The sequence below is a fragment of the Pantherophis guttatus genome, chromosome 5 (genome assembly GCF_059756535.1).
Source record: "Pantherophis guttatus breed Tessera chromosome 5, ASM5975653v1, whole genome shotgun sequence".
Lineage (NCBI taxonomy): Eukaryota > Metazoa > Chordata > Lepidosauria > Squamata > Colubridae > Pantherophis > Pantherophis guttatus.
This window is the reverse complement of record NC_142067.1, coordinates 73,825,342-73,850,551: the sequence shown is the minus strand read 5'-3', so window position 1 is coordinate 73,850,551 and position 25,210 is coordinate 73,825,342. Positions and strand designations below refer to the sequence as shown.

The 25,210-nt window shown below is 47.0% G+C and overlaps 1 protein-coding gene across 1 annotated transcript; it reads right to left on the bottom strand.

Moving 5' to 3' along the window:
- Positions 1-516: 516 nt before the first annotated feature.
- Positions 517-11,215, bottom strand: ARX (aristaless related homeobox). Its single transcript, XM_034433158.3, has 5 exons — positions 10,909-11,215; positions 9,084-9,756; positions 6,587-6,632; positions 3,659-3,984; positions 517-859 (listed from the first exon to the last, which is right to left on the bottom strand). The coding sequence occupies exons 1-5, from the start codon at positions 11,099-11,101 to the stop codon at positions 619-621; spliced, it is 1,479 nt and encodes a 492-aa protein (XP_034289049.1). The 5' UTR covers positions 11,102-11,215; the 3' UTR covers positions 517-618.
- Between the last annotated feature and the right edge of the window lie 13,995 nt (positions 11,216-25,210).

Below are 25,210 nucleotides of genomic sequence, written 5' to 3'. Positions count from 1 at the left end.
ATGACAAACTTGTACAAACACTACACTGAGTGCAATTATATAACATTTCAAATATACAAAGCTCTGGGGTTTTTTCTTTTTCGTATTTTTTAATAACAATGGTATGTACAGTATCGAGAATCACAGTATAGTAACTTAAACAGTCCATATGCTAGCGTTATATTTCCCTTTGGTTTACTATAAAACCCTTGGTTGATGTGATCGGTGGACAAGAGACCAGACCCATCCCTCCCCGAGTGCTCTACTTGGCTTTGACCCAGCCTTGGCTCTGTCAGCAAGCATCTTTTCTGGGCTGGTGAGAACAGCCTAGGCAAAGAGCGCAACCTGGCCTCCTTTGCCCTTCGTTTTCTTTGAAACCACACCGACCTCCCGGTCTTCTCTCCAGCCTCCCGCAACTCGGGCAGGTGCTTTGCTGACCCAAGTCGACGATCTAGCAAGGAAAAAACTCCCGGCCGAGGAAGGGTGGGCTCCTGCGAATTGGCCCAAGGGAAGCCGCAGAAGTGGCGCCTCCCCGCCTCCTGTCCCCCTATGAGAAAGCGTGCGTCCACTGGCTTCCCTCCCGTTTTGGTCTTGGATTCGTGCCTCGGCCGATTCGCCCACCAACCCCACGGGAGCGGCTTAGCACACCTCTTTGCCCGCGCTGTTCCCGGGGAGGATATTGAGTTGCGTGAGCTGCGCCGCGTGCTCCTTGGCTTTCAGGCGCAGCGCCGCAATGCTGGAGGCGCGCCGGTCCGCTGCCGCGGTGGCCGGGTCAGAGAGGCCGCTCGATTGCACGGCGTTGTCCACGACAGGGGCTGGCTGTCGCAGCAGAGCAGCCGCAGTGGAAGCGCTAGTCAGCGGGGCCATGGTGGAAAAGAGCCTGCAAGCAAAGGAGACGCGGGACAGTCAATCTTAAAATAGCCGAAAGTCCCGCAGTTGCTTTTATGGTGGCGAGAGGGGGCTGCCATTTCGGTTTCAATTTTATTCTTTTTGAAGGACAGACGGCTTTTCAGAGCTCCAAAAACCGGGAAGGCGACAACTTGCCAACCTCGAACTGGAGGAGCCTGATTGGGAAATCGCAGGAGAACGAGGAAGTCTCTCTTTTTTTGTCCGCTTTCTGGCCTCCTCCCGGACCGGGGACTGAATCCCGCATTTCCCCTATTTAGGGCGCCTCTTCTGCCTGCAACTCTGCACGCTTCTGACGGGACAGCCTTGGCGGGCCCTTCTGAACCCGAAAGTTGTGGGAGGAGGCTCGAGAAAGAGGAAGATTGAAAAACCTCGATGACGGTGGGCAAAGTCGCGTTTGTAGGTTGGTAGGTAGGCCGTGTATTGGCGACAGTAGTTCGCTTCAAGAAACTAGCAATCGGTCGAAACTGACTTGCACGGAGAGCGAGGCTAGGCAACAAGATAGATGTCGGCTGCCTCGGCTCTTCTTGCCCCTTCCTCCAACCTACGACTGGGGTGACTTTCGATAGACCTTAACTGGTCTGCCGAACTTGCGCTCGCCCTCTTAATTAGGGTGTCCGTCTTTGACAAACCATCCCCCCCCCGTCCGTCTTATGAGAAAGTTCCCAGCGCCCGGATGCCCAAAGCGGGACCCGCCTCTCGGCTTCGCTGCCGCGCAGATCCCCCTCCCCAGCGGGGAGTGCCGTTCTAGCGGATTGCCTCACAGCGGAACTCCAATTACGCTCCGGCAACCCCTAGCAATGACACAATCTGCGGCATGCTTTCCCTTCTCCTTTTTTCGCCTGCGTTTCTCCCGGTGCTATTCAGCTGACCCTCTTTGACCGGCACGTCGAGAGACACGAGCTCTCCATTAACCAAGGAGGTGATTACTGACATCAGCGCGGCGAGGAATTGAACTGCGGGCCTGGAAGGCAACGGGAGGGACCAACCAAGACTAAACTGGCTAGGCTCTGGGACAGGCTGCCGGGGTTGGAGCCTGGTTTCCGTCTGGAGTGGCTTCTGTCCCCAGCTCAACCGCCGTGCTCAGTGAGAGGCTTTATACAGTTCAACTCGGAATGGCCGCCCTGGCCTTGACTAGGCTAGACTTTCGTTTGCAGAATGGAGGCCGAGAGCAACTGCGGGGGGCGGGGGGGGGAGTAGACCTGCAATACCAGTCTTCCTCAGCTGGGAACCTCGTGGTTGGAAATATTAGCATTTAGTCTTGCAGCTCTGGGGAATCTGATAGGTGTAGATAGAAGCCGTTTCAAATCGCCTGGACGCCTTCCTAAAAACGTTGTGTTAAGAGCAAAGGGAAATCTCGCTCAAGAGGATGAGAGGTTTTTTTCTCCCTACACCCACCCTGCTCCTTCACTTGCAGGGCTGCCCTTTAAAATATGTTCAGCGAGCTTTTTAAAACTAATTTTTCAATGTTTTTGGCCGGAAAGAGAGAGCTGAAACACCAGGCTACGTAGAGTTTAAAGAAAAGCATTAAAGCGCGGGAACAGTGTGATCATTAGGGGGCGTAGTAATCCAGTAACGTTTGGGAAATCGAATCACTCTACTTGTGGAGGGGAAGCAGAAATAGTTTCATTTTCATTGGTAGACATGCCCCGCCCCTTAAAATCTTAATTTAACTAGGATTTCCATTCCTCCTGCAAGAGATAATTTTGTTTTAAGTGGCGTCGTACCCCAATGAATATATTTTCCTTTTGTTCTCCTGTTAATATTTCCCTTGTATTTTCATCTTTCCAGTTTTAATAACTGGAAGACAATTTCTCGTTGTCTATTTAATTAGCTACAGGCTTTTTATTTCATTGTTTGAATTTATCTAAGGAAATGTAACTACAATATCGCCCCTCCCCCTGTCTGATTTATATTTTTTCTAGTTTGGGCTGATTGCCCTCAAACTAAGGAACTTGGCCGTCTCTCGAACACAAGAGTTTTCAATTGCATTGAGTTTAATTAAATATGGCCCACCTGTGATTTCCCTCTTCCCACTTAATGTCAATGTATATTGCAGTTCTTTCTGTAAGCATTTGGAGTAAAACATACACTTATAGGGAAATAATTCCCAACCTCCAAATCATTGGGGGAGGAGGATACCCAACTTCTAACAGATGTTTAAACTTAAATCGTCGAAACGCACTTGCCAAAGCTTTTATAAATCGCTGTCCAATTAGAACATAGAAAATCAGACGTGATTCGCACGAGGTTTTTTTTTTTTCTTCAAATCCATAATTTTAAAAACGATAACTCCTGAAATGTGCAACCCTCCCCAAAGAGACTGAACTCTTACAGCCTCCCAAATGGAATTATTTAGCTACATGAGGTGAATAGGTTGGACTACCATTCACACCGCAGCCAAGCCTACATTGGGTACAGAGAACTTCTGAGTAATCGCAGCCAGGGCTGGACAGCAAATCTGTGAGGTTGAAAAGGGTACATCGGGCCCCCCATTCTTAGCTTTCATGGATGTAATCTTGGCACTGAGAATTCTTAGATTTTTTTTTTAATATCCGTGTTCCAAATCCGTAGGATCCCCAAGAATCAACTTGCCCCTAGCTCCGCCCCTTTGACTTCAGAAATAGGTTCTTCTGGATCTACACAGCCCATGCGTACTCCTAGGAAATTCCCCCCCCCCTTTACCCTTGTGCCGCGGGACAAGTTCATCACCTCCTCTGTGGCCCTCTGTTGACCAATTGGGAAGCCACCAGGTGCGGGGAGGGGAGTTTACCTGCCAAAAGCTGGGCTGATGAAGGCCGGGTGCCGAAATACAGCCGCTCCCAGGAAAGTGCTGAGGCCTAGCGGGGTGCTGCTGGGGGGCAAGGCTGCAGAGCCCGGAGGTGGGAGACTGGGAAAGGCGGCGGCGGCGGCGGCGGCGGCGGCCGTCCAAGCGGAGTCGAGAGCTGGGTGGTGAGGAGGGAAAGGACTAGCATCAAGGTAGGGACTGAGCGGATGAGATGCCGACAGCGGGCCAGGGAAAGGCAAGCCGGGTGGGTGGCTTTGAGCACCGGCCTTTTCCCTCTTCCGCCATTTGGCTCTCCGGTTCTGGAACCAGACCTGGAAGCCAAAAGAAAACAAGGGGCAAGGCGATTAGTAAACGCGGCCCTTTCTGCTCCTGCTGCTCGGCGGCCAGCAAACGATCTTCAGAAGCCCGATCACCCGCCTCCGGGCCACGCTGAGACATTGCGCAGGACAGACAACAAGAGCGGTTCCTAACCTCGCCAGACCCGTCCAGCCAGGGGAAGAGGGGAAAGCTTGCCTGCGTAGTTACTCTAGAAAGTCACCCAGTAATCTAGCGCCTTTCTACTTTTCTCACAGAGGTAGAAAGAAATACGCCTCCATCTCCTGGAAACAGTTATGAAATCTGTCTAATAGACTATGGGTTTCTCATCTGTTCTCTAGAAGGAAGCGAAGCAAATTTGTCCTCTTATTAAGAAAAGTAAACCAAGGCTGCTGGGTGAATGGACCAAAAGTTCCTTCACTCTGTATAAATCCAAAACAAAAGCTCACAGCGGTAGAAAGTCACCTAAATTTAAGATATTGAGAAGCTTTTTCATGGTTTCCTGCGAAATCAGCAGCGCAGACATCTAAATTAAAGATTCTAACAGATAGAGGCATACACTGATTTATTCTCAAGTTCTCCTATTCAAAAGTAAAAATCCAACTGGCTACAATTACTTTTTATGATATCATTAATGCAGCATTTATTTTTTACCTTTTGGGGGGGGATTTAGACTCTTAGCCCTGGCTGGTAAATATACATCGTCCTCCTGTCTTCAATGTATAAAGAAACTCTTGAACATACCGGTATATAAATAATAAATTATTCTGATTATTTATGTTCTGCTGATGTCTATTCTTTATCTGTCCCTGTAAAGCAGACTGAGCCATTGGAATGAGCTTTTAAAATACATTTCTCTTAGTAGAAATAGGCACTTTGTTATTGGTTCTCTATTGGAGGAGTTTCTCTGATGTAGTCTTTTTCTCTCTGCTCTAGATCTGCAGTTCCCATCCATCCTCTGGTAGCCTCACCAATGAGTGGGGATAGTGAATTGGAAGTAAATACTGCAAGACACATGCTGCAATATTCAATAAGCAATATCTAATGTTTCCTGAGGTCTTTAAAACTTTACACGTAACTTTTTCTATCCTTCCCTTTTTCAGTGCCAAAGGTTTTGGCAAATGTTTGAATGCTTTTGGCAACTTAGGTGGCAGGTTAAACATGTTGAAGACTTTGATACTTGAGAAAATTAATAACAATAAATAATATTTTGCCGCTATTCATCTGCAGCATCATTAACAATCTCTGCAAGTCTGCCCTTCCTCTAGTTGTTTCCTGAGAAAGAGCAAAAGAGAAACCTTTGTCCATTCCTATGTTTTTAAACCAAAACTTGGCTAAATGGATTTCCATAAAGTAAGGTTATTTTATATCAGACATTGGCATCTTTTGTCTTGTTGTAAAGTGATGTAGCTTAAGTAGCATAGTCACATTAACAATTACAACAATGTGAAAGGAACAGGAAATTAGAATTTGCTCTCTAAGAATTTTGATTTCACTTCCACCAAATAAAAGAGTTTGGGAAAGAGAAAGGAGGAAAACATTATAGCTGGCAAAAAATGTTACTTCCTTGCATAGCCTGGTTTGCTCTGATCACCTCCAAGAAGGCCCTCCTTATAGCTCTACCAAGGCCAGCCCAGGAACTCAGCATTAAGGCAATGAAAATGTTGGTATCTCCCAGTGCGCCTTTCCTGTTTCCAACTCAATTAGCTACTCCCCCCCCCCCATTCTGCCTCTTATTGAATTAATAAGTCTGAGTATACCCAAAGGTAAACCAAAAAATTCTAATAATTCATATTCTCCTTAATTACATCTTCTCCCATGAATGAGAACAAAGGGAATGGTGAGAAAGAAAGATGGTGATGAGGGGAAGGGGGGTCTCAGTTTCTTGCTCATTCTCTTTTTTAGTTATTTAACTTTCCCACGACTCATTCCCCTGAGCTGAAAATCCTGAGTTGCTGTCACATCTCTGTTTGACAATAGAGAAATGTGTCAACAGAGAGGAGGGAACTGAGCTCTTCATTAGCTCCTCTAATGCGAGAAGCTGTTGTGTATTAAATGAGCCATATGGAATTTATGATGCTTTTGCTGCACTTGGCTTTCTGTGTAAAGTGATTTGCTCAGCACAGAGCCCAAAGGCCGAGCCATCTGTTTTTTGGGAGGAGGGGGGTATGGTTGCCCTTCTGCACTGGAAGGAGAGAAAATCAGGAGCAGTAGCTGGCTCTCAGAGATTGGGGCAGGGTTGAGAAGGAAGCCTCCTGTTCTCTTCTGAGTCCTCTTTGCTCTTGCACCAACATGTCTGGCTTTCTCTTTGAGATATTTTTGGAGAGACTAAAAATTGCCAGAAGTGTTAATTGCAGTGGGGAAAGAAAGGAAGATTTCTTGGGGACCTCCTGGACATTGTCTCTGAAAGAAAAAAAATTGGAGAAGCACTGCAGTTCCCTCAAATTTTTAACTTAATTTGGGGTGGACGAAAGAGGATGAATCCAAGAGGATGAAATCAATGATGAAAGCATTTCGTTTTGCCCTACTGAGAAGCTCCCCTGTCCAACTGATATCTGGCTCCCACATCAATTTCCAACCCCTCCCCCCTCGACTCACCTGCACTCTGGCTTCAGTCAGATCCAGACGCATCGCCAGCTCTTCCCTGGGAGGGAAATAAGTAGAAGACAGGTGCTCAGGTGAAACTCTAAAAGGGTTCGGGAACAGGTATAATGAGGTAGAAACTGCAGAAGGCTCAATTCAATTCCAACTTCTTCTCTCTTGCTCAGATCAAAGCGACCCCATCTGCCCAGCGCCACATCAGACTAGGCCCCTGCTTTTTGTCTTAAAATCTTTTGGTGGTGATGGGATATCCCACACTTTGAGGTTTCTCTGGACCATCCTTCCTCTCCGTTCCTGGGTCAAAGCTGGAAATATTTTACCCTAAACCTCAAGATCGCTGGCTGGTATTAGATGGCCCAAACAGGCTTTACCTGTTGATTTTCTCCAAGCTAAATTTACTTTTCCCTTTTTCTCCACAAAGAAAGAGGGCAGCGTTCCCCAGAAGGAGTTAAGCCCCAGCCTCTCTGGCATCTCCAGCCAAGGCCTTTAATGAAGACTCCCACCTCCAAATACAATGCTGCAGCACAAGGGAGATCCATTGAGCTGCAACATGAGCCCTTCATTGCGATGGTTATTGCAACAATTAAAGCAAATCGGAAACTATTCGGATGTTAGGGAACTGCTCACAATGTGTTTACCTCGAATTCGGGCGACTCCCGGGATAATTGGCTCTCCTTCCACTCGGAAGAAAAGCGCAGTGCCGGCCAAAATGGGAGTCTGGCCGGACTCGAGAAGAAAAAATAGCCAGGGCCTTCGGGCTGCAAAAAAGGAAGCCCCCGGACCGATCTGCAGGAACTATTTAAAGAACCCAGTACATTTCTGCACTGATGTGTGTCCGGGGCAGTGGAAAAACCGACATCACTCCCATGTTCATATATCGGGATTTTGGCACTGGAATCAGACTGCTTGGTGTGCTCCGCTGGCCCATTTCCAGGGAAAAGACGGAGCGATTTTCTGGGTTCTGGCTAGGCTAGAAAGGTAGCGTGGGTATCAGTGACGAGATTGGCATTGTAGCACCACAACCGAGTTTGACTGATGGTACAGAATAAGTGGCTATAAAAGGCTAGTGAAGAAATCGCCTTAGCAAGGGATCCGTCAGTTTCTTTCCATCATCCAAACGCAGCCCCTTTTCCGAGGAAATAACATGCACTGTGGTAGGTTAACGAATTTATTTCTTTCTCTCTTCCTCAGAAAAGAAGAAAAGTAGAGGAAGAATCCCAGTTAATTGATAAAAAGGAGAAGACCGAGTAAACTGCCGATTTTACAGACGGAGAATTTCTTCGCACCCAGGAAAATTGCCTACGAACTTGGTAGTTCGTAGTTCAACATGAGTATGTTTCCCCCCTCATTGCCCTTTTAGGGAAGGGATTGAGTTGAGTTTTATTTGCAGTGCCTACTTTTGCATATCTGTTGGCAATAGATTGGCAGCATTTGCGTTCCTGCAAAAATGAAGGAATTCCTAAGGAAAAGGCTGAATACTTAATTGATTAATATTAATTATCAATTCAGAAGGGTTAATACGATGAATTAAGCTCACCCAAAGCAAATCTGAAGCTAAGGAAAGGCGAAGATTTCCCCTCTCGATGCAAATATTCAGAAAGCCATTTTACTTTTGGATGGAGGCTGGGACCGAAAGTTCCGCCCAGCGCTTCGGGAAAATTCGGTAATTCTCGGCTTGACCGGAGTTTCCTTTCTAAGCTGAGGCGCATCCAAAGAATAGCAACGGCTTTCTCGTCCCCAGCTTCATTTTTTTCCATCTCCTATTTTCCGGACCCCGTCCAGAAATTACTACCGTCTGCGAGCAGGCAAGCAAGCCCTTGCAGACTCTGCCAAAATGCTCTGGCCGAACGCTGCCGCCTCGTTCCATATTTTTAGCCTTCGAACGCGGAATACTTTGATCTTTTCCTATCTGTATGTATGTGACTTCCATTGAGAGGGCAGCAACGGAAAACTGTGAAATTGATACCTGACAGATTAGCCAGAGGCTCAGGGCAAAAATAGATTGGTTTTGCAACGATGTGGTCAAAAATTCGGCCACACCTAGCAGACTAGTTTAGCGCCTGAAGTCCAGAGGAGAGCCGGGCACGCTAATTCGTAAAGGCCGCTGAATTTGGGGAAAGGTGACTGCCCAAAGCACGAGAATAGCGGAAGGGGAGAAGCAAAGCTGGGCACGAAAATGAATTAAGTGGAGGACGACCCGAAGAAGACCCGTGACGCACGTCTCTTCTTCAAATCCTTTCCCTTTTTCCAGCCTTGCAGTACCCTTTCTTATGCCTACCTGTTTCCTCCTTCCGTTTCCTTCTGATCTTGTACAGACAAAACCCGAAACAAATATTTTAAAAACTTTCGCCCAGAGGATTTTATGCCCAGTCGATCCGCCTTTCTTGATCTTGCAACTCTTTCCTCATTCCTAAAAGTTCCATCCTGGCCTAGAAACCCCTTCCCACCCTAGAGCCGCTTGGAGGCTAGCTTGTCTCAACGATTCATTCCTTACCTGGTGAAGACATCTGGGTAGTGGGTCTTCTGGAAGGCCCTCTCGAGCTCCTCCAGCTGGTAGCTGGTGAAGGTGGTGCGATAACGGCGTTGCTTCCTCTTGAGTAACCCCTCCTCGGAATCACTGCCCGCAGACAGGCACACGCTGTCCTCACCATCCTTGCCGTCGCCCAGCTCGTCGGTAGGGAGCAGCAGCTCCTCCTTGGGCGAGTCGCCGGCATCCTCGCTTCCCATCGCCGCAGGCCCCATTCCAGTCCCACCCGCGGACCCCGAGCTCCGTCGGGCATCTTTGGCCTCGGTTAGCAGTTCGTCGTCCTCGTCCAACTCCTCATCCAGCTCCTCGGCCTCCTCTTCTTCCTCTTCCTCTTCCTCATCCTCCTCTAGCAGTTCCTCCCCTCGGCTTGGCCTACCGTCGGGGCCGCCGCCACCTCCAGGGCTGCTCAAGTCGTCGAGGGTACGAGCGGTACGCGCAAAGGGCGCGTTCTCCCGGTAGGACTTGCTTCGACTGATGCTGACCTGTGGCGCCTGGCTGATCTTGAGAGAGTCCCACGACGAGGCGGTTGCCTCGGCCCGCGCCAGCAATCGTCCCCCACCAGGCCCATAGAGGCGGCGCAACTTGGGCGGCAGATGCAGCTCGCCCATCTCGAAATCGGGCGGGCTGCCCTTGCCTGGTCCTGCCAGACAGAGAAATGCACGGGTCGTCAGTCCAGTAGCTACAGATGGACTTATTGGCTAGAGGGACCCCTCCCTGGAAAAAGTCCCAGCGCGAGTCATCCCAACCCGCCCATCTTCCTCCTCAGCTGTCTAGGTTGAGTCAATAGAACCCAAAGGAATTCCGTTAGAATCCAGGCAATCCCCCGTTTCTGTAATAACAGACAAAGTCCGTTTTGTTCATAAGCTTATATTTGAAAGCAGCAGCAGCAAACAGCATTGCCGGAGAACATCTCCCAACCTCATTTTGGTTTCAAACATTATTACCTTCAAATACCAACTAAAGGGAGTCTCCCTCCTCCAGCTGGCATCTGACACCTATGGGGTTCTGTCAAATTAATTTCCACATTTCTTTGGAGGTAGCAAAGAAATGGCCCTTGACCCACCTGAAATTCCAGGCGGGAGAGAAAGTGGTTTAGAAGAAGCCGAATTCTCTTCCTCTCTCCCTTCATGAGGAAAATCAGAACGAAACATCTAATTTCCTACAAGATTTAGACATTGAACTGGAGTGCCCCCCGCCGACACCCAGATGTCCTTTAATCTAGGCCTGGCAGGCAAAGGCGCTGCCAAGTTGGAGAAAATACCGGCACAGAACTCTTGACAATGGTTAACATTTGCCATCACAACGCCACCCGTACAAACCCATAAAGTGAGGAAAGCAGAAAAAGAGACCCTCGATTTTGCATCCATTCCCCCCTTGCCCCCCCCCCGCCCCCGGTTCCGCCTTCTCCCTGAGTAGCGTAAACCCTGCTAGGATTCAGCCCGGTGCACCAGAGAGAGAGAGAGAGAGAGAGAGAGAGAGAGAGAGAGAGAGAGAGAGAGAGAGAGAGAGAGAGAGAGAGAGAGAGAGAGAGACTAAAACAGGGCACATGTGGAGCGGAGTTCTTCGGAACGTGATTCGGCCTTCAACTGTCCGACTGCTCAACTTGGGACTGCCCGAGTTTGGGACCCAGTTACTTACCGTAGAAGCGCCTTCTCCCTATACAATCCCTGGCCCAAGGGTGGAGTGGAAGGGATAAGGTGATATTCAGGACTGCGGGCAAGACAGGGATCTGCCTTTCATTTCTTCGAAGCTACGTTCCCTCCCTTTTCCACCCTCATTCCACCCTTCTCACCTTGCCCGGCCTTGTCCGGCTCCGTCCGGTTGGCCAGAGGCGGCAGATTAGGAGCTGCTCCTAGCAGCCGCATCTTGCAAGGGCTCCTCCTGCCCAGGATGCTGTCGATGCAATAGGAGGAGAGCAAAGTTGGAGATTTACTTTTGCATTCGGGCCTCTCGGAGCAACTCTCTTCTTGGTATTGGCTGCTCATGGCTTTGGCTTGCTTGTACTCTCCCGGGCCGTGCGGGGGTTGAAGTTTGGCTGGGGCTGGTACCCCTCCCCCCACTAAGCAGCAGCTGAAGCTCGCCCCTCTTCCTGCCCAGGACACGAGAAACCAGGGTAGTGACTGCGCTGCAATCGCTTAGCTCTTAATTCCCTCTCCTCCACGTGCTGTAAGGCGCCCTCTGATTGGCTCTTGCCAGAGGCTGGGCAGCCTCTGGCTTCAGCCCAAGGCAAAATGCGGCCTGGATCGTGGAGAAGGGGAATGGTACAGGTTGAACCAAGTTGGGTGGCTTTCCTGGACATCCTTCTTGCTGCAACTAGCAAGAAGAACTAAATCACTTTTTCCATGAAAAGGAAAAGACAACCCCCCTCTCCCCTAACAAGGAATGGGTAGGATTATCCCATGTACAGTACAACATATCTCGACTGCATTGATTAACGTAGAAACTTGTTTGCTTCAATTATATTTTGGTTACAAGTTTAATTGCAATATTCAAGATAGCTTCCCATTATTAATTTTAAGAAATAAATTGTTGAGACTTAGATTTTTGAATGAATCACTGGATTACTTTCAGTCGCTGATTTTCTTTACAAAGCAAACCTAATAGTAATTCAGAGTGCAAACCCGCATGTACCCATTCAGAAATCGATCATAGTTATTTCTTGGGCACTACGTTTAGAATTGCATCCTTAACTTCAGAATGCACATACAGACCGTAAAGGTTCATACACTAATATTTATCTAGACAAAAAACCATTTACAATTAAGAGGATAAAGCAGCCGACAAATTGATAGGGGAAAACTTGGCGGGTCATCCAAATCAGCACATTATTTTGATTTTGTGATGTGTTGGTAATATGTAACTTGTTGGTAATATGTTTTATAATTCCTGTGGGTAGGAATTATAAAACACAGATCTTCATAACCCTTCCTTCCTTCCTTCCTTCCTTCCTTCCTTCCTTCCTTCCTTCCTTCCTTCCTTCCTTCCTTCCTTCCTTCCTTCCTTTCCTCAAAGCAAATCCGGATCTACCTAAGATTAAAAACGAACATAGTTGGCACAAAACGGTGCCTTCACTGAAATAATCAAACTGGGGGATTTGGAACCCAGCTATAGAACTTATTCACCCCTGAGACAGAGGCCAAGGCTCCCTGCCTAAAGATTAAAGTTGGGCAACTGGGAAAAGCCTTTCACTTTTTCTAAAATAACTCTTTCTTTTTGATCTACACGTTTTCTCTGCTGTTATGCAAGAATCAAAACGACCCGAGATCAGAAACAGTTTAGGCACTGTGAGGAACTGATGGGTAATTCCAGCTAGCTTCCTCGATGCGCAAGTTCATTAAAAAAAAAAAACTATAATAGGGTCAATGACATCTTGTTTCAAAGCGACTATCTGGGAAACATTATGGATTAGGAACTGAAGGTCGCTGAGTATTTTCCTCAGACGGTCAGGATCAGTGCCAAAGACTGCAAATTTGCTCTGCAGTTATTTTTATCGGGCAAGTTTCCCCGCTACCTTCCAAAGAGAAAAGAGGCAGAGAGAGCAGCAAGGAGCAAGGAAACTATGGTTGAAATCCAGGTTTGGGACAAGGGAAAAATTCCAGACCTGGTTTTCTTCTCACTGAACCTCTCTCTCGGAGCGTGTCAATTTTTTTTTTACAAAGATACCTACTTGAATCACTTACAGTTCGTATTTAAAAATATAAGGATTTATAATTGGAATCTCTCTTGTGCACTCGCCCTCTTTTACTGTAATAAACATCTGGATGACTGTTTGAAATGCTAATAGGAGAGCAGCGTTCCGGTGCCGTGGCAGCAAAACTGTTTCGCGGCAAAGTAGAGAAGCGAAGGAAGGGGAGCACCGCGCCCGCTTCCCTGAAAGACAATCCCCAAGGAGGCTCGTCCCCAAAGAGCTCTCCTCTCGATTCCTCTACCCCAGCTGCTCCATGCGCAGCCCGCAGTGATTCCCAGCCGCTTCTCTCCGCGGGATACTTTCACGCCGCGGTTTCGCTGGCGCTTGGTTTCATCTCCTAAACGCCCTGCCTTCCTCTGCCCTGGAAAAGTCTGAAGTTCTTTCCGTTGTAGCAACATTTGGCACCTATCTGTGCGGGGAAGGGTTTCATGGGGACTTTTTAAAAAGCCCCTATAAACCCTGGACTGCAAAGTCCAAAACTCAACCACTGTGATCCGGCTAAAAAATGAAACTTGAACGTCGAAGTCCATTTCAATAGAACTCTTAAGGACGAGGCGATTCCACCGTGGCGGTTTTCTCCTCCAGAGGAGAGGCAGAGGTGGGAGGAGGGAGACGTTCCCTAAGGAAGGGCGGGATCGGGCGGCAAGCGTCAATTCCTCCCGAAGGGCGAATAAGTCGGGAGACCAATCGCTGCCTGCCGAGGGAATTTTATTTGCGAGAGGCAGCCCGGTTGCCAGTAGAAGGGCCCCGCAGAGGCGGGTTTGCTCTGCGCATTTTCCTCTTCCTCGATCACACTCAAGGGAGCGGCCAGAGGAGCCCTGATCTCCGCTCCCGCCCGTCCCGAGCGCCGAGGCCTGAAAGGAGAAGGCGGCCGGCGGAGGACGATTTGGGTCAACAGAGCGTCAGTCCGGAATGTCCTCAGGTGCCTTTTGCTCCGCCGGAAAGGCTCCATTCTGAGGACCAATTTCCTCCGCTCCGCACTCGCCTTTCTTTTTCCGCCTCCCGGGCGAACCGGGTAATTGGCGGGCGCGTTTTGTTTTGCAGTATCTATTCTCCCCTCGCCTTTCAGAGCCACCCTTAACGTGGCCTCAGGGCAGGCGGTGACTCTTCGGTCCCCGGCGCAGAATGGCCCACTATTGTCGGCGCATCCAGCCGCCACCTCCGAGCGCTGCCTGGCCGCCTCTGAGCCCACCGCGCCGGAGAGCAGCCTCTAGGCCCGTCATCCTCTCTGTGGGCTCGGCAGGGTTAGATATGGCTCTCCCCCACCCCAGTTTGTTGAATAAAAAACAGGGTCGCCCTCAAATGGCCAATGCTGAATCTCGTAATTAGTATTCTGTTGCTCCTCATCCTGTTCCCAGGGGCCTCTCAAAACTCCCAACATCAATCTGACCCGTGAGAGCGATCATGGTAAGACAAAAAAGGGAAGTGAAAGTGTCGATAGTTTTCGGAAAAACTCTTAATGTTCAGTCAGCCAAAGGGAATGAAACTCCTTTGATTTGTCCGCATTTACTTCTTTTAGTTATTCACTTGCTTAAGTCGGCGCAAAGCTGACGCTTCTTTACTTGGCGTTTCCATCCAGCTGGCCTGTCTGAGTGAAGAGAAGGCTCTACTTCTAGATGTGGTAGAAGCTGAAAAATCAGCCCCGTCTGCTACTTCTCCCTCCGGGAAGCCGAGAAGCGGCTCATCTCGAGTCTAGCCGTTTTTACCGCGGAAGGCGAGGGCTTCAGCCTACACGCCGCATTCGATAATTTGGACGTCGACATTCCTAAGGATTTTTCAGCAACTTCCTCCGTAGAGATCCCCCACATGCCCATCAGAACAATTAAACAAGCAAGGCCCAAAGGCAGAACTGGTGCAGACGATCTATCCGCTTCTGGAATCCCCTACAACCAGGTGATCTTTCCCCTGCACATTTTTAGTTTTCTGGATTCTCAACCCTTCCTGCCTTCCTGCCAACTTCTTTTCCCTAACCATCTATTTTTCCCTCCACTAATCCTAATTTAACCCTGGAACTGTCTTATTGTAACCTTTTGGAGGAGTGCAGGGGAAACAATAGTGCAGTGATCCAAATGATACAAAATGATTAGAGTTTTACTCTGAGGAGGTAAGAATTTTCCTCCAATCAGAGTCAAGGACTTGGGATACTGACAGCTATGGGTGAGGCAGGAGCAAGTTGCTTTGAGAACAGCCTTAGGTGGGGCTTTCCACTTCAGTACCTCTGCTAGTGGTTTAAGAAAGAGAATCGTTGTCTACTTTCAGTTCAAAGTTCTGCCCATGCAAAATGATTGGAAACAAGGCAAGTGCTTGTTGAAGTGCTCATGGAACCTGGCACGATGAAGCTCGTGCCAGGTTCCATGAGCCACACTAGGAAAGGAAATTGCAGAATGCTCTGAGCACTGATGTTTTTATGGGGGAATGAAATGCAATACAAGGATGAAATTTTTGTCCAGCAAAGATGAACATCTTCTTGATTTCAATAAGAGCCTAAAAGTGGTACCTCCCTTTTACTTGTAGCCAGAAGTGAAGATCAGAAAACGTGTTTGCTTAAATATACTGTAATCTGTTTCAAGAAGCAATTTCTGATGCCAGTTATTCTTCCACATATCCTTTTAAACAAGATTCCATACTGACCTTTATGTGTTGGATTTACACATGTGTAGGAATTCCACAACCAAAAGTTTGCCTATCTAAATCCACAGGTCATGCGGATGTTAGTTCAAATGGTGGAAAACTCCTCATTGGTTTTCCTGAAAAAAAATTCCAAATATAAGATATTTTTATTCCCACATTTATTTATTTATTAGAATTTGTCAAACAAAAATGAGAACAAGAATAAAAGAAAAAAACAATGACAGGGACGATAGGCACATTAGTGCACTTATGCACGCCCCCTCTACTGACCGCTTAAGTATGATGTATGAAGGAGTCAGCAGCATTTCAGCTTTGACAGTCTGCTCTCAGCTGGGAGAAGATCTCATCACCTCTTGTTGGTTGTACAAAAATCCTGTTACTTTTTGCTTTTGTCAGAAATCTCTTACTTTTTAAAGAAAAAACCCATTCTTTTTGTTTTTAAAGAATTAAAATAATTGAATAAATAAGATTTAAAAATAGGAAGTTGTTGTTATCCCTTAATGGCCATTACACATTCATTTCTGTAGATGCAATCCTGCTTACAAGTAGTTAAATACCAATAAAAATATTTCCTAAAGAAAGAAGTTGAAGAGATCAGGAAGAGAAAAAAAATAAAAGCCAAACATCAGTTTCTAAAGGACTAAATGTACTTTTAAATATGTGTCTGCCAGGACACAGACTGAAAAAGAATATTCTCCAAAGCACCTGAGGGTAAGATAAGAAGCAATGGGTAGAAACTAATCAAGGATTGCTCCAACACTGGAAGTTTTTAAGAAGAGATTGGATAACGACTTGTCTGAAGTGGTATAGTGTTTCCTGCCTAAGCAGGGGGTTGGACTAGAAGACCTCCAAGTTTCCTTCCAATTATCCTATCCTATCCTATCCTATCCTATCCTATCCTATCCTATCCTATCCTATCCTATCCTATCCTATCCTATCCTATCCTATCCTATCCTATCCTATCCTATGAATAGTGATGGAACTATTTGTAAAAAGATCAGTTTGTAAAAATATGTATTTGATAAACCTTGCCATCCCCCTTGCAGAGCAATGTTTTTGAAGACAGATTGATTTCCATCTCTATGGTGAGCTAATTGTATAATGGGCTAAGTAATTGTATAATTTATTTCCTATTCCCGTTTTAAATATCTCAAGGAATCGGGAAGCTGCCTTTGGGGAGAGTGCAAAGAGTAAGCATAAAGGTTATAGCTAATGAGCTTGCTTTCCTATTAGTGTAATGAAACACCATATTTGTGTGCGTGTGCATGCATGTGTGTGCGTGTCTGTGTGTGCAGTTTCCAATATTAAACATGGTTCCAACTGCATGACATGTAAAGAGCACTAGTAGATTTATTGTTTTGCCTTGTTCTCTTATCTTTCTAATTAAAGTGCTGGTATAAACAGAAAAGATGCCTCTAAAAATTCACCATAATTAAGATGTCAGTGAGAATGTAAGTTCCTAGCTTGCAAAATTCACAAACAATTCTCTTCCTTGGCTGATTTGATTAAGCCATAATGTGATTTCTTTGTTTCTAGTTTAGTATAATGTACGGACATTTCCATTGTGATTTGGATTATTGCATGAACAACTGACACCACAGTGGTATCTTCAACAAACTGTTTTTTTAAAGAAGCTCTGGTTTAATGTGATGTGTAAACCAATGCATCAATTGGGATGGCAGTCTTGACAGTGCAATCCTGTGAAGTATAACCTGTTCAATTCCAGAGAGATTTATTCCCAGATCAGATTATTTTGGACTGAAGCCTATAGTCTGAAATTATGATCCTTCAGTCTTTGTGGGAGAATAAAAGTTAATCTCAGTTCTAATCATGTTAAACATCTTAATATAAAACAGAAATGAATTGCAAATAAACACTATTTTCTCTATCTTTCATATGGTATGCCCTTCTTGTAAGATTGACTGATTTATAGGCATAACAGAATTGCTAGGTTTTGCATATGGGACAGAAAACTGAATTAATTAAAGCCATGCTATAAAACCTGACAAATTTGTTGACTGGGAATTTGCTGACTGACCCTACAGTTCTAGGAATAAAACTTCCATTATAGTGCAGTATAACATTTATACATTGTGTTAAAGTTGTCTGCAACTATAAAAATCAGTGGAATTCAAAACCCAACCATGCATATCTATATTTTGCTACTTTCCCTGCAAAAGATACTTTCTACAAATGTCATTGCTATTATTTAGGGATGCTCATCACATTTTCAAAATGGAGCTCAGTGTTACAGCCAACCTGTAGCATGTACAGGAAAGATTGAAAGACAATACTCTGAAACCTTAGTGAGTTTATATCAATATAATGACAAAAATTATTTTGTTATTGTTCTGACATTTTTATATTGTATAATGCCCAGAATCACTGAGAAATGTGCATTCTTCAAAGCTATGACGATAAATATTGGGCTTAGAGAGTTTAGAGAGCCAAAATCAGATGTGATGTAAGGCACATGAGCTTTCTTTCTATGTTTCTTTCTAGAACCTTGGGGTTTTTCCTGATAAATAATGTGAAGTTGTCAAGTGGTGAAAATGTAGTGCTGCCAAAAAATCCAGTAGCACACTTCTAAGAAAAGTGGACAGAGCATAATCTATGCATGCAAATTATACTAACATAGCAATAGCACTTAGTGCTTCATAGTGCTTTACAGCCCTCTCTAAGCAGTTTACAGAGTCAGCATATTGCCTCCAACAATCTGGGTCCTCATTTTACCAACCTTGGAAGGATGGAAGGCTGAGTCAACCCTGAGCCGGTGAGAATCGAACTGCCGAACTGCAAGCAGAGGGTAATCAGCAGAAGTAGCCTGCAGTAAAGCATTCTAACCACTGCACCAACATGGCTCATCCTGGAAAACTCCTATGAGCATCCATGTATTTTTAGGTTACAGTATTATATATACTTCTAAGACTTATTTCTTAGAAAAGAAATGTGTAGAACTTACTCAAATTATCTGCTTTCCACACAATGAATTTTTTACAGTGGTTGTGACTAGTTGGATCATGCTCAAAATCCTCTTTCTTTAAGCTTTTTTAAAATAATAGTTCCTGATAGCCATTTGTTCTTGGTAGTCTTCCTTATATTCTCCTAACAATTCCATTTTTATTTTTTTTTACTATTTCCTTCATAACAGTCATATTTCTGTTTCATATACTTGTGATAGGGGATTTTGACTATTACAGGTTATAGGGCAAGGACTGCTGTTGTCATTCTATGTATTCAATAAGATTCATAGAACCTTTGGTAATTTCAAATAGAAGTAGACTAGAAATCAAGGACAGTTATGATGATGGGATCTGAATAATTCTGTATGCCACAGATATTATTATTATCTCAACATCAGATACTGCAATTACAAAAAAATAGTAAACATTTCATATCTGATAAACATATAAAAATAGATATATAACATAATGAGTTATATATGGAAGTAAATGTATGTGTGTGTGGAGAAAACATGAAATGTTAAGGATTGGTTTTGAGATAAAAATTTCTCAAGAGTAATTATAAATCATTATTTTGTCAGAATTTACTTGGCTTTTGGCTTCCCCCAACCCGTGACCATATGACAGCATTGATTTTCTGGGATTTCCAATCCTGGGAGCTTGCCAAATAACTCAGTTTTATTGTTCCAAATAATTTTGTTTGAGTTTTGCAAATATATATGTTTGAGGGTAAGAAGGCTGTCTTCGAAAATATTGGGTTGTTTTTATTTTAAAATATTTGCACGGCTGCATATTTTTTTATGCAAGGCTTAGTGTACATAATTTGAGTCCCCAGTTTTGTGCCTAGGACCACTGCTGGAGATAGCAATATATATCTTGATGCCTATAAGGGTCATTGCCACCCCCAATTTTAGTTTTTTTAATTAGTTTACCATGCCATTGTATCCAGCTAGGTGGCAGCACATAATTACCCTTCCCTGATCTCAAAAAAAGACCTAGTGGGAAGTTGAATGGAAGAACTTTAGGAAAATCCAAGGTTGTAAGCATGACTGGAAAGCGCACAAACTATCCTGGAAGATGTCAGTAGCATACTACTTGTATATCATTTCTCATAAAACTATACAGACATGTTCATGAAATTATCAGCAGTAAAGTTTGACTGAATGAGATTTTATTTGTAAGAAAACTCCAGCTTTAAGCATAAATTGCATTTCTAATCCCACACAGACCCCACAGGCATTTTACTTCTCCACTGAAAAATACCACCTGATCTGATAGGGATCAAATGGGAAGCTATAAGGGGTGGTAGGGAAAACCCTTTTCTGATAAATGGTTATTTTGGGACTAGCATTGTTCACCACAGCCACTAATTTCTAGTAAAGTCTCTAATCATGCTTTCAAAATTCCAGATATGCCTGTGACTCCAAAGGTGTTCGGGATCCATGCAACACAGAAGAACGTTTTATGCTCTTGTAAATGTAAACTAATTGTGTGTTTATTTATTTATTTATTTATTATTCAAATTTCTATACCGCCCTTCTCCTTTCGGACTCAGGGCAGTGAACAGCCAAAATAAAAACATCTATACATAACATTACAGTTAAAAATAGAGTTAAAATAATTTATAAATTTGGCCCATAATTTAAAACTTGTCAATTTAAAACCAATATTAAAATTTTAAAACTAACCCTAAAATCAAGACAGACCGGCTAACTGAAAAAAATAAGTTTTTAGGACCCGACGAAAAGTCCGGAGGTCGGAGATCACTCGTATCTCTGGGGGTAGATTGTTCCATAGGGTAGGTGCCACCACAGAGAAGGCTCTCCTCCTGGGGGTCGCCAGCCGGCATTGTCTGGCCGACGGCACCCTGAGGAGGCCCTCTCTGTGGGAGCGAACCGGCCGGTGGGAGGCTATTGGTGGCAGAAGGCGGTCCCGTAAGTACCCTGGCCCTAAGCCATGGAGCGCTTTAAAGGTGATCACCAACACCTTGAAGTGCACCCGGAAGTTCACCGGAAGCCAATGCAGCTTGCGCAGGAGAGGAGTCACATGGGAGCACCCAGTCGTTCCCATAATCTCCCGCGCGGCCGCATTCTGCACCAGTTGGAGCCTCCGGGTGTACCCCAAGGGGAGCCCCATGTAGAGAGCGTTACAATAGTCCAGACGAGAGGTGACGAGTGCTTGAGTGACCGTGCGTAGGGAGTCCCGGTCCAGAAAGGGGCGCAACTGGCGTATCAGGCGAACCTGACAAAAAGCCCCCCTGGCCACGGCCGTCATATGCCCTTCTAAAGACAGCCATGCATCCAGGAGGACACCCAAGTTGCGGGCCCTCTCCGTGGGGGCCAATGATTCGCCCCCAATAACCAGCGATGGCGTCAGCTGGCTATACCTGGACGCCGGCAGCCACAGCCACTCGGTCTTGGAAGGGTTGAGTCGAAGCCTGTTTCTCCCCATCTAGACCCGCACGGCCTCCAGGCACTGGGACATCACTTCCAAGGCATCATTGGGATGGTCTGGGGTGGAAATGTACAGCTGAGTATCATCAGTGTACTGATGGAACTCCACCCCAAAACCACGGATGATCTCACCCAGCGGCTTCACATAAATGTTGAACAGGAGGGGCGAGAGGACCGACCCTTGTGGCACCCCACAGCCTTGGGGTCAACCGCTGCCCCCCTGTCAACACGGATTGCGACCGGTCGGAGAGATAGGAGGAGAACCACCGCAAAATGGTGCCCCCCACTCCCAGTCCCTCCAGCCGGCGCAACATGATACCATGGTCGATGGTATCAAAAGCCGCTGAGAGGTCTAATAGGACCAGGATAGAGGAATAACCCCTATCCCAGGCCCTCCAGAGAGCATCCACCAATGCGACCAATGCCGTTTCCGTGCTGTACCCAGGTCTGAAGCCGGACTAGAGTGGATCCAGATAGACAGCTTCATCCAGGTACTGGGGAAGCTGTCGCGCCACCACACTCTCAACAACCTTCGCAATAAAGCAAAGGTTGGAGACTGGACGATAGTTAGCCAAAACAGCCGGATCCAGGGATGGCTTCTTGAGGAGAGGCCTCACCACTGCTTCTTTCAAGGCAGGACACCCTCACTCAAAGAAGCGTTGATAATCCTCTGGAGCCAGCCTCGTGTAACCTCCCGGGAAGCCAGCACCAACCAGGAGGGACACGGGTCCAATAAACATGTGGTCGCGTTCAGCCGTCCCAAGATCCTGTCCACATCCTTGGGAGCCATGGGATTGAACTCCTCCCAGATAACACTCTCAAGGCCTGCCTCAGTCATCTCGTCTGAACTAACCCAGTCGGCGGCCAAGTCTTCCCGAATCTGAGTTATTTTATCATCCAGATATTGTACAAAATCCTCAGCTCGGCCCTGCAAGGGGTCCTCCCGCGCTCCCAGATGGAGAAGGGAGCGAGTCACCCTAAACAGGGCGGCTGGGCGGTTATCTGATGACGCGATAAGAGCGGCAAAATAGCTAGATTTCGCTGCTTTTATCGCCACTAGGTAGGTCTTAATATGAGACCTTACTAGTGTCAAGTCAGATTCAGAACAACTGGCCCTCCAACCGCTCTCTAGGCGTCTTTTCCAGTGCTTCATCTCCCTCAGCTCCTTGGAGAACCAAGGAGCTAAGTGAGTTCGGTGCCGGGTCAGAGGCCGCAAAGGCACGACCCGGTCCAAAGCCCCGGCAGCCGCCCTATCCCAGGCGGCCACCAGGTCATCAGCCCAGTCATGAGCTAGAGTCTCAGGAAATGGCCCAAGCTCCATCTGGAACCTATCAGGGTCCATCAGGCGCCTGGGGCGGAACCACCTGGTCGGCTCCGCCTCCCTGCGATAGGGTACGGCGGTCAGAAAGTCAAGTCGAAGGAGCGAGTGGTCAGACCATGACAAGGGTTCAATATTCCCTATATCAAGGCCACTCAACCACTGACCAGAGATAAAAACTAAGTCCAGAGTGTGTCCCCCCATATGAGTAGGGCCGTGAATTACTTGGGTCAGGTCCATGGCCGTCATGGAAGCCATGAACTCCCAAGCTACCTCAGATGTTTCACCAATGGATGGCAGGTTGAAATCCCCCATGACCACAAGTCTGGGGGTATCAGCCGCCACCTTGGCGATAACATTGAGGAGTTTGGGCAGGGTCGTCGCCACGTGGCAGGGAGCCAGGTACGTGATCAACAGACCCATCTGCACCCCACGACCCCACTTCACAAAAAGGGACTCACATCCGGCTATCTGAGGTACAGTGGTCTCCCTCGGATCAAGACCTTCTCTTAGAATGACCGCCACCCCCCCACCCCTGCCCTGAGCTCTCGGCTGATGAAATGCATGGAAGCCTGATGGGCACATCTCCACGAGGGGAACTCCCCCCTCATGGCCCAACCAGGTCTCCGTGATACCTGCCAGGTCCGCTCCCCCTCCTGAATAAGATCACAAATGAGGGGGGCTTTATTTACTACGGACCTGGCATTACACAACATCAGCCGGAGACTCGGGCCCTGAGACCCTAAGCAGCCTGGGGAATGGGAAGAGCTAAGGGGACCGGGGCACGCAATCGCTCGGAGATAGCGAGCACGTGCCCCCACCATATGATATGGCCCCCTGCTCCCGCCGTACTTGCCCCTCCCACTCAGCGTATTAATAGAGAAGCCCTCACTAGAGGGCATTCTAACAGTCCCCTTTCCCCCAGAGTCCGCACCCCCTATGGCACCATTAATAGCAGCCGGACTGGTCTCCAACCCCCGTGGGTTTTCCCCCAAACCCACATAACCTCCCCCCCTCAGAACCCCTTAAAAGTCTATTTAAAAATGTCTTTAAAAAACCCCTCAATCCCCTTTTTGCAACATGCCACCTCTCGGGGTCCCAAGATCCGTCATTAAGGTGGGCCCTCGATAACATAGAGGGCCAGGCCTGCGAGAGGGGGGAATCTCGCAGCGCAAGAAGCTTTGCCCTAGAATACATTTAAAACACTAGAGTGATAATACAAGTTTGGCCTAGACATGGCCTAGGGGTCTATAATGATGGTTTCGAATGTCCAGGAAGCAAGACTAAGTTAATCGGAAGAGTCACCATTACCCTCTCATGGTAATGGGTAGGAGTCCTCACGTTCAGTCCAGCTGGGGGAACTATCCAACCACCCTCTCACGGTGGTTGGCCATCCTAATCAAGGCAAGATGAAAAAAGTCAGAAAAAGTCCAAAACCACCCTCTCACGGTGGTTTGGCCCTACTGGCCCTGGAAAGATGAGTCCCATCCGCGGCGAACGTAGTCTAGAGCTGGCTCCATCCATCCTCCTGTAACTGCCTTGTCCTCCATACAGCCAGGAGACAGGACGAAAGACAGAGCCAGGTCCCAAGCTCCGGGGTAAGAAAGTCCACATTGGCCAATAGGCCGATAACAGGGCCAGAAAAAAGGGGGAAGGGGGGGAGGCCATCCATAGCGACCCAATGCTTGAGCCGTCCACCAGCCTCTCCAACCCCAGGTCTTTCCACACAAGCCCTTAATGTCAGCCATGTGTCCTTCAACCTCTGAGCACAATGGGGTTTAACTCCCCCATTTCAATGCCGAGGCTTGATGTTCCTCTCCTCTCCTCCAACGACAACAGCTCTCCAGCACCATCATCAGCCGCCACCGCCCTCGACCTGGTTGCCACGCAGCAGCCGCCATTGCCACAGCGTCGTCCTCGGCGCCGGCCACACCCGAGTTCCCAGCGTACCCTAGTGCCCCTGGAACATCCAAAAGAAACCTCCAGGGGCATCCAGGGTCAGGGGGGAGCTCGCTGGGCATCACCGCCGCTGCCGCCAACGCTCCGGCCGCCGCCGCCTCGGCCAAACAGGAAGAAAAAAACGGCGGAGCCGATGCGGCCGGGCTGTCGGCGTTCAGCCTCGGTGTTCTTCCACCCGCGCCATCTTCCACTCACTTCTCCCCAGCCGCGAGGTTCCGGAGGGCGAAAAAGCCCTCGTCAGGCTGGGGAGAGACTCCTCCAGCTGGGAAAGGGGTTGCCGATGTTCATGGCAGCCCCAAAAGACCCCTGCCAGTCCACGAGCCACCCATCCCTGGATGCGATTCATATGGGCGTCGCCATCTTGGGGCATGCGCATTTTCTTTTGGAGTGATGCTAATTTTAAATAATGTTTATAAGATACTAGCAAAAGTATTATTATTATTATTGTATACTTTATTCATTAAACATGAAACTCAGTCAGCTGAACATTAAAAAATGCATCACAAATACTATTGACTGGTGCTAATGGTTGATATGGGTTGCTGCCAGCTTCCTAGGTAGCAACAAAGTACCTTCTTAAAATGTACTATGTTTCAAGTAGCACAGTTTTTTGCAGTTCTGCTGGTGTTATTGCAGGAAGCTGCAATTTGTTGATGTATTTTATAAAATTCTTGGACATGGTACCAAGTGCCCCAATGACAATGGGTATCATTGTTACATGTTTCATCCATAATTGCATAGTTTCAATGGCCGGGTTGTGATATTTCGTGATTTTTTTTCCAGTTCTTTTTCTTCGACTATGGCATCTCCTGATACCGCAATGTCAATAAATTGTACGTTTCGGTTTTCGACAACTGTGATATCTGGCATGTTGTGTTCCAAATGATGATCTGTCTGTATTCAAAAGTCCCACAAGATCTTCACCTTCTCATTTTCTATAACTTTTTCCACTTTATGTTCCCATGACTTTTTGGATACAGGTAAGTCGTATTTTTTACATAAGAGCCTTGGTGGCGCAGAGACTAAAGCACTGCTAAGTAACACCAGCTGCCTGCAATTACTGCAAGTTCAAATCTCACCAG